This window comes from Sesamum indicum, linkage group LG6 (genome assembly GCF_000512975.1).
Source record: "Sesamum indicum cultivar Zhongzhi No. 13 linkage group LG6, S_indicum_v1.0, whole genome shotgun sequence".
NCBI lineage: Eukaryota > Viridiplantae > Streptophyta > Magnoliopsida > Lamiales > Pedaliaceae > Sesamum > Sesamum indicum.
Window position 1 is genome coordinate 5304932 of NC_026150.1, and position 17557 is coordinate 5322488.

The following is a 17557-nucleotide window of genomic DNA, read 5'->3' on the forward strand; positions in this document are numbered from 1 at the left end:
CTATAAGGATAGAATATAAACAGTTTCAAAGGAGAAAAAGAAACCCCATTTTTAAACCTGCTCAAATCCTATTTTTTTTTTTATAATGGGTATAATAGTTATTTTTATAAAAAGTTAAAATCGTTAGTCATATATAACAGAGTCATATATAACGGAGTAAGAGTTGAGTTGAATTATTAGAATATAATATGGAGTTTTTATGCAATTTGACCTATGATTCTGACATTTTATCAAATCCAAAACGTGCACTAAATTATGAAAACCGAAAGCCTGATTTATTGCACCTCACAGTCAATACCTTTCTCTTGCTATTCAATGATTCGTACGTTCCATTGATCATCTTCCTTTTCTTTTTCCCTGACAATCTGGGATTCCTTCTAATCCACTTTTCCATTTCGACTTGTGATGTCTCTTTGATTGTCGGGGGGAAAACGCAGCCAGACAACTCCGAGATTGTTCTCCTTGGGGATTGAATTTCTGCTCTGTTGTTAAACTTAACTAATTGTGGAAATATTGATCCCAAGAAGATTGAATCTTTTTGTTTATAGAATAATACCCATCTGATAATTTCCTCAAGCTGTTTGTGGGCCTGCTGAATTCATAATTTTCATGCAAAACTGATTTGGTAGTTTTCTGACTCCTTCGGCGATTGTTTTATTGGTGTATGCGGATTGAATTGGAAAAGAGGCGTATTAGAGAGGGCACATTGGAGATTGTAAAGCCTGGTTATACATTTGCAAATATAATGTCAAATACCCAAAATGGAAAGCTGTAACTTTTGCAGAAATCAATGCTGAATTTGCTTTGTTTTGAGTTTGAAAGAAGGCGATAATGGACTCGGATGTCGGGGCTGGTGGTGGTGGTGGGGTTGAGGAGACCTCGCCTGACATGTTAAGGAATACTCCTTCAAATATAAGGAGGTTGGTTAATGAGATTGAGAAGTGTGAGGGCAGGCAGAAATATCTTGCTCATACTAGGAGTCCCTCAGATGGTGGTGATGTTCGGTGGTACTTCTGCAAGGTCCCGTTGGCAGCAAATGGTTGGTGCCTATTCATCAAAGGAACTTTGTCTCATTTTTGCTCTGGTGCATGTTTAAAAAATTGTTGAATATTCTTTATGTTGATTGATGCATTTTATTTACCTTGCTATCAACCATGCTTGCTTTAAGCTTGTAATGTGAATTGGAGAAAGTTGAAGAAATGATTTAAACATTTTCTGCTTTTCTTGTGCACATATACATTGAATTGAATAGTTTTCTATGAGTATGTTTTATCCTATCTTTTTATGTCATCTTGCTGATTTTACCATAAAAGCCCCTGCATTTTGGAGGTGTGTCATGATTTTGCTTCTGTGATGGTCAAACATGCTAAGAGTGTAGGAGAAGGAACTGGAAAATAGTAGGAAAAGAATGAATCAACTGGTGGTTTTGTGACTACTTCAAGGAGATATAACGGAATTGTTAGCTGCTTCTGGTTTCTCCTTTCAAGACACGTGATCGCCTTTTTGGCTACTTCAAGGAGATACATATATACGAGTAGTTGACGAGGTCTTTTAGACTAAAAGTGAGTAGATGAGTTCTTGAGTCCCTTTTAGATGGTGGTAACTCAGACTAACAGTTAATGAGCTGCTTAATGTACATCTCATTGCCCCCAAACAGTTAGACATGGTAGGCAGATGTACAAACTTAAGAAGCTAGTATATGTCTTGAATAAGATTTTAAAGTTGATCTCATGCACAGGAGAATTTAATCACTGACAATCTAAGTGATAGTACAATTAAAAGATATAAAAATTATGTCTTCAGTCAACGGGCCTGTTCCATGATCTGCAATGTGCAAATCCACCATACGCAAAAAAAAAAAACTCTGGAGAACTGCCTTACTTCTGAAAGTCAAATTGTCTAAATGGCTCAGCATATGCCACTATGCATCCTAAAAAACAATAATTTCCATTTGATGTGATTTGTAGCACAGTCTTTGCTTCCATGCTTCAGGTGAACTAATTGGATGTGTAATTGTGTGTTAAAAGTGGAGCTCATGTTTGCTCAGCTGTCAACTCTGCATAAATATTACCAGTTTCTGACGGACTTTGCTGAAAGATGTAAAACATGTTCCAGAGCCACTGGTTGAGTGGCTAGATCTATTTGCTCCACTGTTGAACTGGCAGGGAGGTGAATGGCCACAGAGTTGTCTAGAAAAATAACTTTGAGGAGATTGGTGTATAAGCAGTGATGCTGAGGTTCCTAACAGAATATGATCATTCTTGTGCTTTGGTACTCCAGATTGCTGCGACCCAAAATACTTGGTCGTCTAATATATTGTCATATAGTTATGCTTTTTAAGGATGAACAAGATTGAACAAATAAGCCGTGGAAGATGGATCTACTTGTAGGAAAAGATAAAAGGATCTGATTAGCTCCAATTAGCAATTTAGTCAATGCATTTTCTACAAATCATTAATCCGTCTGTGCCAAAACAAATGAGGCCAAGGACTCTTTCTAGTCAACCTGAGAGTTGGAGAGGAGTGTTTAATATCTCATGCTTAGTCATATTATGTAAAGTATTGCTCTGCAACAAATTCAGTTTTACCATATAACTAAACTAACTTCATGTTTTAGCTATTCATAATGCCGTTTGCGTTACTTGTGAATTGTAACTTGAGTACTCAAATGCAGAGAGGCCTTGGAGATGTTTTAATATCATGGGACTCCTGAATGTTTTCTATTTTATGTTTACAGCATACCACTGAGTAGTGGGCAGTTAAAGAAAGTGCAGTTTCTTTCTAATTGATATTTTGAAATGGGAAGAGTGACAATGAAGCATGCACTTTAAAGTTGCTCAATTAAGAGGAAGTATATTAGCCAACATCTTTTCCTCATTTGAAGGTTGTGGGAGGGCAGAGGCAATAGAATTACTAACACGCATGACTATATTTTAGGATATGATACATGTTCTTACTTGTTGACTATTACTTGAACGTTCTGATGAAATGTAAAAATGTAAAGGCAAAAAGATTCTTGAATAGCTATTCCGCGATCAGGTTGCATCTCTAGGTACCTATGGATTTAGTTGCTCAAAATTTACAAACATCGTCATTTGTTTCAATATTGGTGAAAGTTATTTGGTTCAAGAATCAATTTGTTAGCTGTTCAAGGCTTTTTGGTCTTATATATTACATAAAGAAACGAGCTTGACGACCTTGTGAAACTAGCGTTCGAGCAGTAATTTCAATAGTTGGGGAAAAGGGGGCTAAACGGGTGGGCTGGACCAGCAGGGTTTGCTTGAGGTGGTACAGGCGTTTGGGGTAGGTCTTAGGTCCTAGCAGGAGTAGGCATGTCTAATGCAGTCATGATGGTGTGTACCTAAGATATTCTTATCTGATGTTTGTTGTGCTTATTATTTTAGCTTCTTTCTAAGTTGTAAAATCTATTCTTTATAAAAAGAGAAGGATCACAAGTAGCTCAGCTGAAGAAGTTATGAATTTGCTGCTCATAGTTTTCTTTAGAGTGGCTACTAAACATAATTAATGGCAATTTGTGGTGTTACATTTTGATTAATTTGTCCAACCTGGATTACCACTGCCAACTGTTAATGTTATTAATTTACTGCTGTAAATGGGTTCTGGATCATGAACGCATGTGTCCAATAGCTTATCAATGGATAAATACTGGTGATCCTTAAATGGTAGTTGAAAATGCCTTTCCATCTCTACTGTTTTGACAGAAGACGCATCTGTTGATTGACTCCTCGATGGCTTCCACTAATGATGAATATTGCTTTCTATCTTTCCAGAGCTAGCTGCATCTGTCCCACAAACAGAAATTGTGGGAAAAGGTGATTATTTTCGATTTGGTATGAGGGATTCTCTTGCAATTGAGGCATATTTCTTGCAGGTCATTTCATTTTCCTTCTCTGCTGTGGTTTTTAATATGAAAATACTGTATGTGAAGGGTAATTGTACTGTTACTGATTGATATTTGTTGTATTTGTAGAGAGAGGATGAGTTACTTTCTAGTTGGTGGAAAGAGTATGCAGAGTGTAGTGAAGGTCCAAAGGGGACTGGTCTTAATTCCAATTCATCCCTACAGACAAAAGAATTTTTTCTGGAGAGTTGTGAACCAGATCAGCTATATGCAACTGAAGAAGAAAGAGTTGGTGTCCCTGTAAAGGGAGGATTGTATGAGGTATCTTCATTATCTGTAGTCCTATTATCATGTATGGTTTCTTTATAAAGGAAGAGTTGGGTGAGAAAATTTTTCTTGGTAGCCCGTGTAGCTTGTACTCATGAATCCATGATAGTCATGGAAATACAGCTTATCTTGCTTAATATCCAGATGGCTGTGCCATTTGAACTTGCCCCATTATTAATATTGTTATGTTAGTGTGTCCGACAAATTCAGCTTTACCTAGTCCAAGAAACAAAAGATCATGTTTTCCGTAGTGCTTAAATACAGAAATCTAATAAAACCTTAAAAGATTCTATATCTAATTCCATTCGTTGGTGTTCACTATTTCATACCTGGTCATTCTCTCTTGGCCAAAGTGTTATTTATTGCGAAAGAAAATGTGCTTTTGGCCTGGATCAAATTTTGGTAGTGATGCTCTTCTGCATTTCTTTTTTTTTTGGCTTGAAGAAGAAAAGTTGTTATTCTGGGTGATAATTGTTTCCTTTCTGCAACTTTCTTCTAAAAGATATGTGAATGTACTAATTAAACGTGGCAAATAATTATCAGTTGTGCAATACTGTCAGTAGGTTGCCAGGTTTTAATATTTATGTAAAACCAACTTGTAGTTATCTTTAATGGGCAGAAAGTATCTACATACTAACATTTATGATGGTGGATTTTCTCAATGCTTCATTTATGTAGTCTGGATTCCTGGTGTGACTGTAGAGAGGTCTAAGTTTAATCTCTTGGCAACAGCCTTCGTTTTGGTTTGTTACTTCAGAAATGTGTTTGGCATATTTTCCGCATCAATCACCATTGAATTGTTGACTGTAGTCCTGATACTTTTCTCAAAGGTATCTATGCATATCTCTTGCATGCCCTTTCTGTAAACTGTTTGGTGTCGAAAAACTATGCAGATCCCTGATCCCATGGGTGCATGAGTTCTCTGTATCAGAAAAGAAAACATAACATGCTGAACAGAATTATTGGTGCAGGTGGATTTGGTCACAAGACATAGTTTTCCTGTATACTGGAATGGAGAGAATCGGCGTGTCTTACGAGGCCACTGGTTTGCTCGTAAAGGTGGTCTCGATTGGCTTCCTCTGCGTGAGGATGTTTCTGAGCAATTGGAGTATGCATATCGTACTCAGGTGCTCTCTGATACTTCCATTTTTTGCTGTACTAGTTCACTAACTAGATTACAGTTTTGTCTTCCTCTTATTGTAAGTGAAGATTTTCGTCAGTCTTCACTGATGTGTCAAATACTTATTGAAGAAGGATGTTACCTTGCTTTCAGGTCTGGCACCGAAGAACCTTTCAACAGTCGGGTCTCTATGCTGCTCGAGTTGATTTACAAGGCTCTACCCCAGTATGCCCTATGCTTTAACTTAGAATTAGTAATTCCTTGAGATGTGCTTTCTAGTTGTGGGGACATGACAAGTAATAAAGTTAATCCTACATACGTGCTTTTGTGGTTGCAGGGACTGCATGCCCTTTTCACTGGTGAAGATGATACATGGGAAGCTTGGCTAAATGTTGATGTTTCTGGGTTTTCTGGTGTTGTAGGTTTTGGAGGGAATGGTATTATGCTAAGACGTGGATATGCTCCATCGCAGTCGCAGAAACCTACACAGGTAATTTGGCTACTACCTATTTCCCTCTTCAACATGCTGACTTTTCTTATGGGGGCATCTCTTTCTCTTACGCTGATTGTTAGAGAATAAGCATGTTAATGACCCATGAGAAATTGAGTGATTTGGAGGAAGAGAGGACGGGGGGTTTGTTTTTGCTGCCTGACATTGTATGTACAGTCAGTTTACAAATTGTTTCATAGTTAATCACTGCAGAGTTTTATGATGTGAGACATACCATGCCGAATTTGATAAGCCATGTCAAATCTACTGAAATGCATTAAGTGATACTACAGAATTTTTAAAATTTAGGTTGTTGTATTTGAGTGTTTTCAACCTTGTGCATTTTTTGGAAGCATCAAGTGACCACATCTTTCCATAGATATCATTACACCACTTGCAAGTTGTTTTATATTAAATGAAAAACTGGAAAAATAATGTGAAAAAGAGTGGTGTTCTCCTAGCAAGATAAAGATGTTTGCAAAACTTGGGACTTTTACTGCACATTGTTCTCTAGCGGAACTCTTCGGTTTCTCTAATTTTATGACTGCAAAAGTCGCAGGCTCTCAAAAAGATAGCCTTGTCATTGTTATATTCTTTATAAACTACCAACAATTAGAAACCTTTTTGTTTACGTGGAAGCCATTACTTGATCTTATAACTCAAAGTGGACAATCCTGCTGCAACTATCTTTGTTGTTATTTCAGGATGAATTACGTCAGCAGAAGGAGGAGGAGATGGATGATTACTGTTCGCAGGTATGCGAACAAATGTTTTAGGTGTAGGTGTATTGGTGAATCTCCTGTATATTTTGTTACCCCTTAGTGAATGTCACACACAAACACACATATTCACCAAACAAAATGCCTGACTTGGAGAATAATAAGACTCAATTGTTGCTATACTTCATGTTTGGTAAGTTCGTTTCCAAGAGATATTGGTGGTTTTTCCAGTAAGAATGGAGCTTTCAGATTCTCATAACCTACACCTCATTCAATAAACTCGAAATGTAACAGTGCTTTGATAGAACCTTTAAAGGTTGTCATATTAGGCTCATATTAGGCTTGGTTAAATTTTTCCCCTTGATGAGAGTACTGAAAGGCCTTGGACAAATGGTATTTTTCCAGGTTATTATATTAACTTCTTCCTTACAAGTTTAATTTCTTGATTTGTTTGAGCTTGACTCAACCCTGAACGTTGTTCGTTTTATAGCTGTCTTGTTACCATGGATTAGCTACTGCCATAGGCTGATGAGAGCAGAATGCATATATGCATGTGTAAAATCCAGTTGTATAATGTCATAGATTTAACTGGAAACCAGATATAGTGTCTTGCTGCATTGTTTGGGCTTGATTTCTACATAGATGTAGCTGGGAAGCTTGGGGAACTTAATATTGTTCCTCTATGTGAATAACTTGTATGTAGAACATATCTCGTTCGTGTTCGACTACGTATGTTGGGCTGAAGTATAAAGAACTCAGAGGAAGTGAAATTTTATCTGGAGGTCATAATTATATTTTTTTTTATTATGGTTCTGTATGTTAGTTTTCTTGTAAGTGTTGAATGAGAAAGATTCTTACCTTTTAATACAAGCAGATGTCATTGTTTCTGGTCTAGGTTCCTGTTCGTCATTTAGTATTCATGGTTCATGGTATTGGTCAAAGGTTGGAGAAGTCTAATTTGGTGGATGATGTTGGAGACTTTCGGCATGTAACAGCAAGCGTTGCTGAAAGACACCTGACTTCTCACCAACGTGGCACTCAGAGAGTTCTTTATATTCCTTGCCAGGTATTACTGTGCACTTCCATAATTCATTGCTGTTATCGTACATATTTGCTCCTTTTTATTTTATGGCTAGTTGTATTTTTTATTATGTCCAATGGAACATTTTCTAATGTTGTTTTCTAGAAACTGAAATCCTTCATAATTCCTTATATTTGTTTCTGTAAATGAATGAGTTGCAGTCTTTCTTTCACTAATGCTGATGTCGGGCAAATACTTGGGTATATTCAGACAACCATGGGATATTTGAAGCTGGATATTGAAAATAATTGTGGCTGGAACTCATTGAAATATTTTGGATAGGGAGACATTGGGCTTCATACAATATAAGGGTAAAATTACTTTGGTGCCCGAGTTTTGTCATTTTAGTTCGTGTGATTACAGATGACTCTATTGGTACCCGAGTTTTCACCATTAATATCGTTTTGGTACCCAATTGATATTTTTCATTTATTTTTCTATTAGCTATTTATGTAATACCATTTTACCTTTAGATATTAAGATAAAAGATTATTTATATATATAACTATATGTGTATCAAAGAAAACTAGCTTGTATGATTTTCTATCAATTTTTTATTTTTATTTGATAGTTTTTACTATCTATATTCTCGATCTTTATAAAAAAACTCATTATTAAACATCTTGTATGAATAGCCAAGTCAACTCAAGAAATAGATTAAATATTGTAATAATGATATAGGAGTTCAACATTTGTTCATCATCAAAGTACTTTTGCATCTAATCAAATATTAAAGTTTGGTTGCAAAACTTGGTTACTAATTGAGTTATTTGTAATTACTTAGGTACCAAAGTGACTTTAATAACGAAACTCAGGTACCAATATAAATTTTACTCTATTATATAATAAGAGTAGAATGTATGAAATAGTATTCTCGATAGAGTAAGGTTGTTTTTCTATGCATATTGGTTTTTCAAGGGTTGATGTTAGGGTTTCCTTAGCTAGAGAATAAAGGCAGCCTATTTTCATTACCAAAACATAATAACTCACTTGGGTTCTGATTTCTGCCTTGCACCAAACAACCTAATAGATATTCTAGTTTAATCTGATCCAGTCTAAGAGGAGAAGAATATAACTAGAAGATAATATAAATAAATCATTGCCAATAGAAGAATAAAGGTGAAGCTATTAAATGGCAATTCGAGTTCACCAGCCAGAGAAAAGCCATTGGGATAGGAGGATTCTATCCTGCTATGTACTGTTTAAAGCAATTTTATTCTTGTCATTCAAAGATTTTGTGTGGCCACTTGAACAGGACTTGAAATTGATGAGAAAAAGTCACTATCTGTCCCATGTTTCATGGGCTTGAATAGTCTAAAGCTAAACTATTCCAACTTCTTTAGTGAATACTTGATTGGTTGCATCATGGTCCTGGTACCTACGCAATGATATAAATTTCCATTTGACAATGTTGTCCTTTTCATCTTTCCAACAATATGTAGTTTGTGCGTATATCAAGAGCTATAGTGGGTCATATGGGCTTTAGCCTAAAAAAGGGGCTTGTGATTATTCATGAGTAATTTGGAGATCTTGCCAGTTAATTTACAGAAGAGGAATTCTTACTAAAACCAGTAGTTAATTAAGATATAAGATATTATTCAGGCTATCTTATACTGGATGTTTTGCCACTTGTTAAGCTATCTTTTTCAAGGTACTTGTCTACCTTAGCAGTTGCTATCAGAGGTTGTGAATATGTTTAGGTCTTTTGTTGTCCATTTTTCTTGTTTTGCTTGCAATATTCACCTGGCTTCTCAGAGTTGCTGTTCCTTGTGCTGTTTTTGTTATTTTTGCCTTTTACAGTGGAGGAAGGGCTTGAAACTTAGTGGTGAACTTTCAGTTGAAAAAATCACTTTAGATGGCGTCCGAGGGCTGCGTACCATGTTGAGTGCAACTGTTCATGATATCTTATACTATATGAGCCCAATCTATTGTCAGGAGATCATAGACTCGGTAACCCCTATGTAATCTCTTTGCTTCATGTCTTCCATGTCTCTTCTTCCTGCTCCCCTTTTCTCAAGAAATACTTGTGGGTGCACTTAGTTTCTTTTTGCTTTGTTATATCTCATTGAAACACAAATGCTTGTTTCTCCGTGCATATACTCATAAGAAGCTCTGAGGTTTGATGTTTGTTTGGACGTTTCATAAATTTATTACTTATCAAGAAAAGTTATTGTTTTGTTAGTCTACTAGAGTAAAACTGAAAATAAGGAATTGTTTGCATCACTCTATTCTTTTAACAGTATTCTTAGTTAGTCAATACGATTCTATAATGCCTATCTTTTCTGTTTTTTAGTCTTGTTGAATTCTAGTTTTGTTATATTCTCTTGCTGTAAAGTTGAGATTTATTTTTAAGTTGGGATCCTGCTTCAATTGCTATATAGTGTAGCAATTGCCAATTCTCCGAACCATAATACCACTGGGGTCCCATTATAGAGGTCCACACCCTCAAGTCCTGGTATTATACTGTTTTTTCCGTAATAGAGGAACAACCCCTCAGGTCCTCATGATTATGCTGTCCTCCAGCTGTTTGCTCTGTTAGCAATTCTTACGGAATCAACAAAATACGGCAATTGAATTCAGTTTTATGCCCTCGACTTTTTTATTTCAGGTGTGGTAAGTTAAAGGACCAAATTGCACTTTTTTTTCTTTCACTTGTCATTTATTTAAGGCATTTATGTAAGGGGGACGAAGTGCAGAAACAAAATCGGCAGTGAAATAAAAGTTTGTGTATATTTATATGTCCAAGCAGAGAAATAACTGGCGGTTTCATTTGCATTCGCACGTATGGGGGCTCTGTAAGATGGTTCTGCCACTTATTTTGATATTGCTTGGGTTCCTGAGCTTCAGCTTCCTTACCGACTGTAGAGAATTTTTGACATTGCGACCTGGGGTCATGCAGTATCAACTACAGTCTAAACTAACCTGCCGACCAATAAAAAGTAGATAATCCAGTCCATGCTCTTTATCATTCAAAACCCCTAAAAAGGGATTTAGGCCTAGGCCAGTAATTTGGGAATTTTTGACAGACAGCAGAACTCCTTATATATCTGCAAAATGAGTTCTCTTCCATTTATTAACTAACCTTAAAAATTTGCTAACTCAAGCTGTGTTCATGTCCTGTTCAGGTATCCAACCAACTCAACAAATTATATTTGAAGTTTCTTAAGAGGAATCCTGGTTATGATGGAAAGGTAAATGTCCAACTTAATTTTAATTGTGATCTGATTATTCAAGCTTACTCTTCAAACTGATTTGTCTAACTGTGAACTAATTTACAGGTTTCCTTATATGGTCACTCCCTAGGAAGTGTTCTATCTTATGATATCCTTTGTCATCAAGAGAATCTGTGTTCCCCATTTCCAATGGGGTGGATGTACAATGAAGAAAAAGCAAGTGAGGCGTCTTGTTCTATCGGTAATAACGTAACACCCAGCTGCAATCCCATCTCGAATTCTGGGGATGAGAGCCCTAAGAATATTGAAACTGCAAGCATGGTCGGTGATGTGGATTATCCAGACCTTCTCGAGGACTCTGTGGAGGGAAAAAATAATCCATTGGGTCCTCCTGCATCATCAGAGTCTGATGTATCATCAGCTGACATTGGCTACCAGAAGATATATGATGCCTCATCATTAGATGAAAACACCAAGGAACCTTTTCAAAATTCAAATCACATGGAAATCTATAAAAGTGATATGATGAATGACACAAATAGCATGAAAAGTGATCTTGTACCGTACGATGACAGGACAGATGACAAGGATGTTTCTGGCAATAATAAAGATGAAACAATTAAATCATTGAGGGAAGAGGTAGCTACTGATGGCTTCTCTACGTTGCTTGTTCTTAATGTTCATTTAGATTCTCACATGGTCACCTGTCTTTCAGATTGAGTTCTTGAAAGCAAAATTCAAAGAATTAGAAACTGAACGTGTTGAGAAAGGTATGGCGTGTGATTTCAATATGGTCTCTCCACCTCTGATAGTGTTACTTTAGAAACTTCTGGGGTGTTTTTAAGTTAAATGTCCTGTATTTGATATGAATTGCTACCAGATAAGGCAAACAAGAGTTCACCACTAGTAAATCAATCTGATACTGAGAGAGCTCAACCTGGGGATAGAGATTCCTCAAAGAGTTATAATCCCAAGATACGATACACAAAATTAGAGTTCAAGGTAATCTCCTCCCATCTCTTCTCTTTTTGGATGTTGGCCTTAGGGACCATTTCCTCAGTTCAGTTGTTTAAGAGGATGCATGCTCAACCCTCAGCCGTAGTGCTTTACACCCTCTCCTAAAATCTACTAGCATCTTCCTCTATTTTGTATAAGATTTTATGCAAAGTTTGCTTGTCAGATTAATACACGTTGGTTATGATGTCAGGTGGACACTTTCTTTGCTGTTGGCTCTCCGCTTGGGGTTTTTCTCTCCCTCCGCAATATCCGCATTGGAATCGGTATGAAATGAGCTTGATACTTGCATCTACCATTATTCCTCTCCTGCTTTTCTTTATACTTCTCCTAATCTGAGGTATCTTTTAAGCATGGGGATGTCATAATGAAAAAGTTTTTCTTATTGATCATAAGATAGATCACATGCTCAGTTGTCATAGTTTTCAGTATTTCTTTTTGAAGTATTTCACTGGTTAAGTTGCACTGATTGTTCTTAAAAATTAGGTCTTGTATAAGTTGATTTGAAGGTCACATCAATTGCTGCTCATTTGTTCTTTATGGCGGACAATTCCAAATGGTAATTAGTTAACTAGCAACGTCTTCAGTTCTTTATTGAAAACGATATTTACAGTTCAGTACAAATGCTGAAATAACATAAAAAGGCTTTGCCTTGTCTACAGTGTCTCATTGCTCACCTAAATTCCAGAAAAGTATTTAAAAGTTTTGCCTTGTCAACAATGAGTGGTTGTTTGTTTTATTATGAACACACTGAGAATTTAACCTTTTTATTCTTTCACAATTTCTTGCATGTCAGAGTTGTTATCTTCAATTCACCTGTTGAATTTGCATTTCGTTTGATTAAACATCTTCAGCTGTTTGGGTTGCTAGGCAAAGGTAAAGAATATTGGAAAGAGGAAAATATAAATGAAGAGATGCCGGCATGTCGGCGAATGTTTAACATCTTCCATCCTTTCGATCCTGTGGCTTACAGGTCTGTCTTTTACACTTTCGATCATGATATTTTGATTTTCTTTTCCCGACAAACCTCATATCATGTGTCACTTATTTTTCACACAGAATTGAACCACTTATCTGTAAAGAATTTATACACAAACGTCCCACCATTATTCCTTACCACAGAGGTGGGAAGAGGCTGTATGTTAGGTTTCAGGTAAGACCATTATATATTCCTAAACATATTGTCTTAATTCCTCAAATCTTTGTTATCATACTATGTCATGCAGGAATTTAAAGAAGGGCTAGCTTCACATACTCGAACTTTAGTGGATCACTTGAGCACCATAAGGGTAGGTAACTATTGGTTGTGTTTCTCCATTTTTTATTTTCAAAGTAGTCGTTTACCTCAGATTTGATCATTTTTTATTCTTAGCCACTGTCTTTTCTGGCATCTAGACTCTCTTGAATGATGAGTTCTGATTTTCAAATAAGTTTTATGCCTTCATCTTTACTTGCCTTCAGTTTTATCAAACTTCTGACTGCTTCAGTTACAGCCTTTGTTTAGAAAAACAGCTAATAAGGTGATCTTAGATTGATATCCTGGAAGAGCATATCTGTATGTGGTACTATTGTCCTTAGAATGTAAGAGCTATACCTTTACCATAATTACCGTTCAGTTAGAGCAATGATGTTAAATTTCTAATGTAAATTTGTGAGCAGTGTTTTGTTTGTGAACTCTCACCCGGATGTTGGACTGTCCTTACCAAATCGATATACATTCTTAAACATGTAAATGAAGGTCATATCTAAATCATTTTCAGTTTTGATTTGCATTCCTGTGGCTATGTTGACTGTAATGTGCATCACAGATCATAAATATCCACATATAGATTGTTTTCTCCCTCTAATAAAAAATCACAGGAAGGTTCATTTCTTAAGATTTTGCGTAATTGTTCGGTAGTGGAAATGTCATTTGTGTCTTAGCTGAAAGTGCTGAAATGGCAAAAGGTCGAGATAACTTTTGAAGAATAAGCCGGTAAGGTGTGTTTGTGAGAGCAATTGGTAGAGTAGCTGAAATGATTTCATCAAATGTACAAATTTAAACAAGGCCAGTAATGTAATTTATTTTGTACAATATTCACATAAACAAAGCTTTAAAAGGCGAGAATTTTGATGTTCAAGAGTGTTACAGCGCAGGTTCTCTTCCTGTACTTTCATTCTTTTCTCATTACTTTCCCTCCACCAAGCATCATTATTTCAATTCTTTCTCTCTACTGCAATATCTGCCTACCTACCCCTCGCTGACAGACAAACATTTACGCTCAAGTTAAGCCAGATATCTGAAGCTGCGTCTATTGATGGCAGCTTCTCACAATACAAAAACTTCACCGTAAATGGTTTTTGAAGTGAATCATGTTTTTGACAAGTTAGCTCAACTTATGCCTTGATTGCAAGAATTAATACATGTTGAGCAGATGTGTTTGATTAATTGCAATAAGCTTTTTAATAGGTCAAAGTGCTGACAATCTGTGAATCAAGACGCGCTGACAGTTGGGATGGTAAGCGTGCTCTCTCTTTCTTTTTTGCTTCCCTATTTGGTGATTAGCCTCCATTAAAGCTGTTTCTGATAGATCACATTTTGTTTGCTTTATATCATGCGAGGCTGGAAGCCTTCCATTTAGCAACCTCATTGATTGTTTTCTTGAATTTATTGCCAAATTTCTTGCAGTGGAATCTGAAGATACCAAAGAAAAAGGAGAGAAATCGTATGGTGCACTTATGCTGGATAGACTGATAGGAAATGAAGGCGGGCGAATTGATCATGTGCTACAAGTATGTGCTTTGAGTTTTGGCCTGTACACTGGAGCAACCATTGTAGCTCATCTTCACGACTAGAGGAGCTATAATGAGGCTACTTAAATGCACGCCTGCAATTCAAATTTCAACTTTCATCCTAAATTCAAACCAGGAACCTGTTTTCATCTCTTTTACTCTGCTAATGTAGGACAAAACGTTTCGTCATCCATACATATCAGCCATTGGAGCCCACACGTAAGCTTCATCTTTCTGATCCTGAACCTGGCAGATTTGATATGGACTGGTGATTGGTTCACTACTCTGGAAGCTTTTAGGATTCTGATTATTGTTTTGATATGATTGATTTTTTGGCAGAAACTACTGGAGAGATTCCGATACTGCTCTTTTCATGTTAAAGCATTTATATCGGGATATACCAGAGGAACCCATCTTGGCAAGTGACCAAGTGGAAGACAGTTCAAAAGATGAGAATGGTTTGACGGGTTGGTTTGATCAGAGGGAGGTGGCTGATGAAGAACTCCCATTGACCTTTGCTGATAGTGTCATCAGTGTTTCTCCCAACAATGTGAAGAGAATGATGAAAAACTGAAAGCTACTGTGCAGAAAGCTTGTTTGTAGGACTGACTTTTCCTCAAAAGAAATCCGAGACCATTAAAACAACTTTGCAACACGCCGTTTACCTGCATATGTTTTGGCCATATAGCTCTTTCAGTCAACTTCGAGGTGCTGCAAAAGAGGTTTGTATTTCTATTATTTTCTTACAGGGGTTTACAGTCAATCACCATCACCTCAAAAATGGCGGGGGATTTCAGTAGTTCACGGAGGATTCTTTTATATGCAAAGAACACATAGGTTCTGTGAAATACGAGATGGAATAGATGGGGGAACATGTAGCATGTACAAATGTAAGTATGGATGCAACTTTCTTTTTCCCCTGAAATATGTAAGATAACATGGCTTCAAGCAAGTTCCATTTGAAATGATACTGTATAGCTTGTATAGCTCATTCTTCGGTATCTGTATCTTCTCTTTTAGGAAAAGGGCTTGAAATGATGAACTCATTTTTCTTGCCCTGAATTTTCATTTGAGTGCTCTGGTCTTTTCAAATGAATTGCTTAAATAATCCAGACTCCGGGATATAGAATGGAGCTAGCTCAACTATTGGTGTTGGGAATTGAATTTAGCGTTAAGTCAATATGTGCAGAAAATATGAAAAGAAAGTAATTGTAAGACGTAATAGTTGGAAGAATTCTCCTACATGTTCCTCAAGATTGAACTTACCAGGATAGTTTTATACAAAGTTATTAACTACTTAAATTGGTGCATGAAAGAATTGTAAAATTGTATCGTTGAGCCTGAATGTTAAATTGGAGCCCTCCTAACAATTGGTACATTGCAATCAGTCCGATGATTACTTCTCATATGATATTCTATGCTTCGATTAAGTTTTTGTCCACTAAGTGTACTTAATGGAGGGTCAAATGCATATGTAGTTTCCTGTTACTTTCTACTCCAATAACTTCTGACAATGGTCTACAAGTACCTCACCAAAATCAAAGAATTAGTTGTAATATGCTCACAGATGTATTAAGTTATCCTATACTATAACTGATATGATAAGGGATCCCCACTTCGGTCTCCTCTTGAAGAGGACCATAAGCAAATGCAATTAAAAAACAACAATAATCTTTTCGACACATAAACAGATACAGAAATATCTATGTTAAGAAACACAATCATGCACTGTTATAGTAAGATAAATTTAACATCAGCATTTGACTTGAGCAGTATATAGGTCCCTCTTAAGATTTGGTTGCTTTCTGTTTGGCCTTTTCTATCAGAGGTCTCAACTGCTTCTTTTCTGCAAGAATCTTCAAAAAGTTGAACAAAAAGGGTATGTAATTGTGCTTACGGCGTATATTTTCTGTTCTCCATTTTTTAAACTTCTCCTCCTCCATCAGTATCTTCTCTGTGGCAGCTTCAATCCCAGCATTTATTTCTGAAAGTGTGATATTCAGCACTTCCACATTGCCCCCGTCCACCATTCTCTCTGATTGCAAGGCAGCAAGCTGCTGGAGGATACGCTCCCTCCTCCTCTGGAGTTCCTTGAGCTCAGCTGTGTAAATCTCTTTCCTGTTCTTTATTATCGCCATCAGATTGAACCTTATTTCATTCTGGGAGTATCTCTCTATGCGCTCATGAATCACTGGTTGTACCATACGCAGCCATTCGATATCATTTTGACCACCAGGGCATTGCCCAAGGCTTATAGGTCCCTCCTTCAGTCCATCGAGCTCGTAAAGTACGCCATCAACTGGTATATAGCTTATGAAGTGATAGACATCATCTTCTTTTCCAGCGACTTTCTCCTCTTCAGGTACAAAGGGCTCAGGTCTTGCAAAACTATTATGAGCTGTACGAATTGCTTCGCTGTTATTGATAGCCAAACCTTTAAGTTCGGGTGGAAAATTTTTTGTGAATTCTTTAAGGGCTGACAACTCTGGCCCAATATCAATATCGGGACTGTTCATCAGGATCGACAGGATTGCTTGGGTTGCACACGCATTATTTATTACCTGCAATTATAAAGGAAGAGAAATATGGCATCAATTCAAAGTCTCATTTATTATCCTCCAACAAAAACTCTGCTATCAATATTAACCTGGCTGGCGAAAAACAAGTTTGGGTTTGGATCCTTTATTACAAGGCGGTCATCTTTTTCACCAGGACGCCATTTAAAGAGGAATATCAGCCCATATATTGGCCTGTAAATGAAGACATGGCAAAGAAATCAAGAGTCATGGACGTGAGAGCGAAAATTTAGAAAAGCATTATTTGGCAAAGGGCAGAAAAAGAAATTAATTTATTAACAGAGTGCGATATGGGGAAGCAGTTTACCTTAGATTATCTAGGGAATCAAGATCCAGCGAATACAACTCCTCGACCTGATTTAGCATAAATCAAATAAGAACCTTACTCTTGCTGAATAGAATCTATGGGGGGGGGGGGGGAAAA

At 36.8% G+C, this 17557-nt stretch overlaps 2 protein-coding genes across 4 annotated transcripts in view; one reads left to right on the plus strand and one right to left on the minus strand.

The window, feature by feature from the left end:
- On the plus strand, positions 221-15548 carry LOC105163811 (phospholipase SGR2). 2 transcript variants are annotated; one of them, XM_011082297.2, is made up of 21 exons: positions 221-1039; positions 3791-3891; positions 3991-4182; positions 5160-5315; positions 5462-5533; positions 5646-5798; positions 6503-6553; positions 7413-7583; positions 9399-9548; positions 10724-10789; positions 10877-11410; positions 11487-11541; positions 11652-11773; positions 11979-12051; positions 12656-12758; positions 12845-12938; positions 13012-13074; positions 14235-14283; positions 14454-14557; positions 14730-14776; positions 14897-15548. In XM_011082297.2, exons 1-21 carry the CDS (start codon positions 832-834, stop codon positions 15129-15131), a joined length of 2799 nt encoding a protein of 932 aa, XP_011080599.1. In that variant the 5' UTR covers positions 221-831; the 3' UTR covers positions 15132-15548. The 2 variants fall into 2 exon arrangements, with proteins under 2 accessions (XP_011080599.1, XP_020550736.1); XM_020695077.1 differs by having other exon boundaries at positions 924-1039; positions 3722-3891.
- LOC105163812 (ubiquitin carboxyl-terminal hydrolase 2) overlaps positions 16128-17557 on the minus strand; it is a 5873-nt gene continuing 4443 nt past the window's right edge. For both annotated transcript variants that reach the window (XM_011082298.2, XM_011082299.2), the window contains exons 4-6: positions 17441-17487; positions 17205-17307; positions 16128-17118 (exon numbers count right to left, since the gene is read on the minus strand). In XM_011082298.2, coding sequence (XP_011080600.1) covers positions 16345-17118; positions 17205-17307; positions 17441-17487 — 924 coding nt within the window. In that variant the 3' untranslated portion in view covers positions 16128-16344. The remainder of the gene's footprint in view (positions 17119-17204; positions 17308-17440; positions 17488-17557) is intronic.

Coding starts and splice junctions, on each gene's coding strand:
- LOC105163811 (XM_011082297.2), top strand. CDS start 832: ATGGACTCGGATGTCGGGGCTGGTGGTGGTGGTGGGGTTGAGGAGACC. Junction 6,554..7,412: donor TGGATGATTACTGTTCGCAG/GTATGCGAACAA, acceptor TTTCTGGTCTAG/GTTCCTGTTCGTCATTTAGT. Junction 7,584..9,398: donor TTCTTTATATTCCTTGCCAG/GTATTACTGTGC, acceptor TGCCTTTTACAG/TGGAGGAAGGGCTTGAAACT.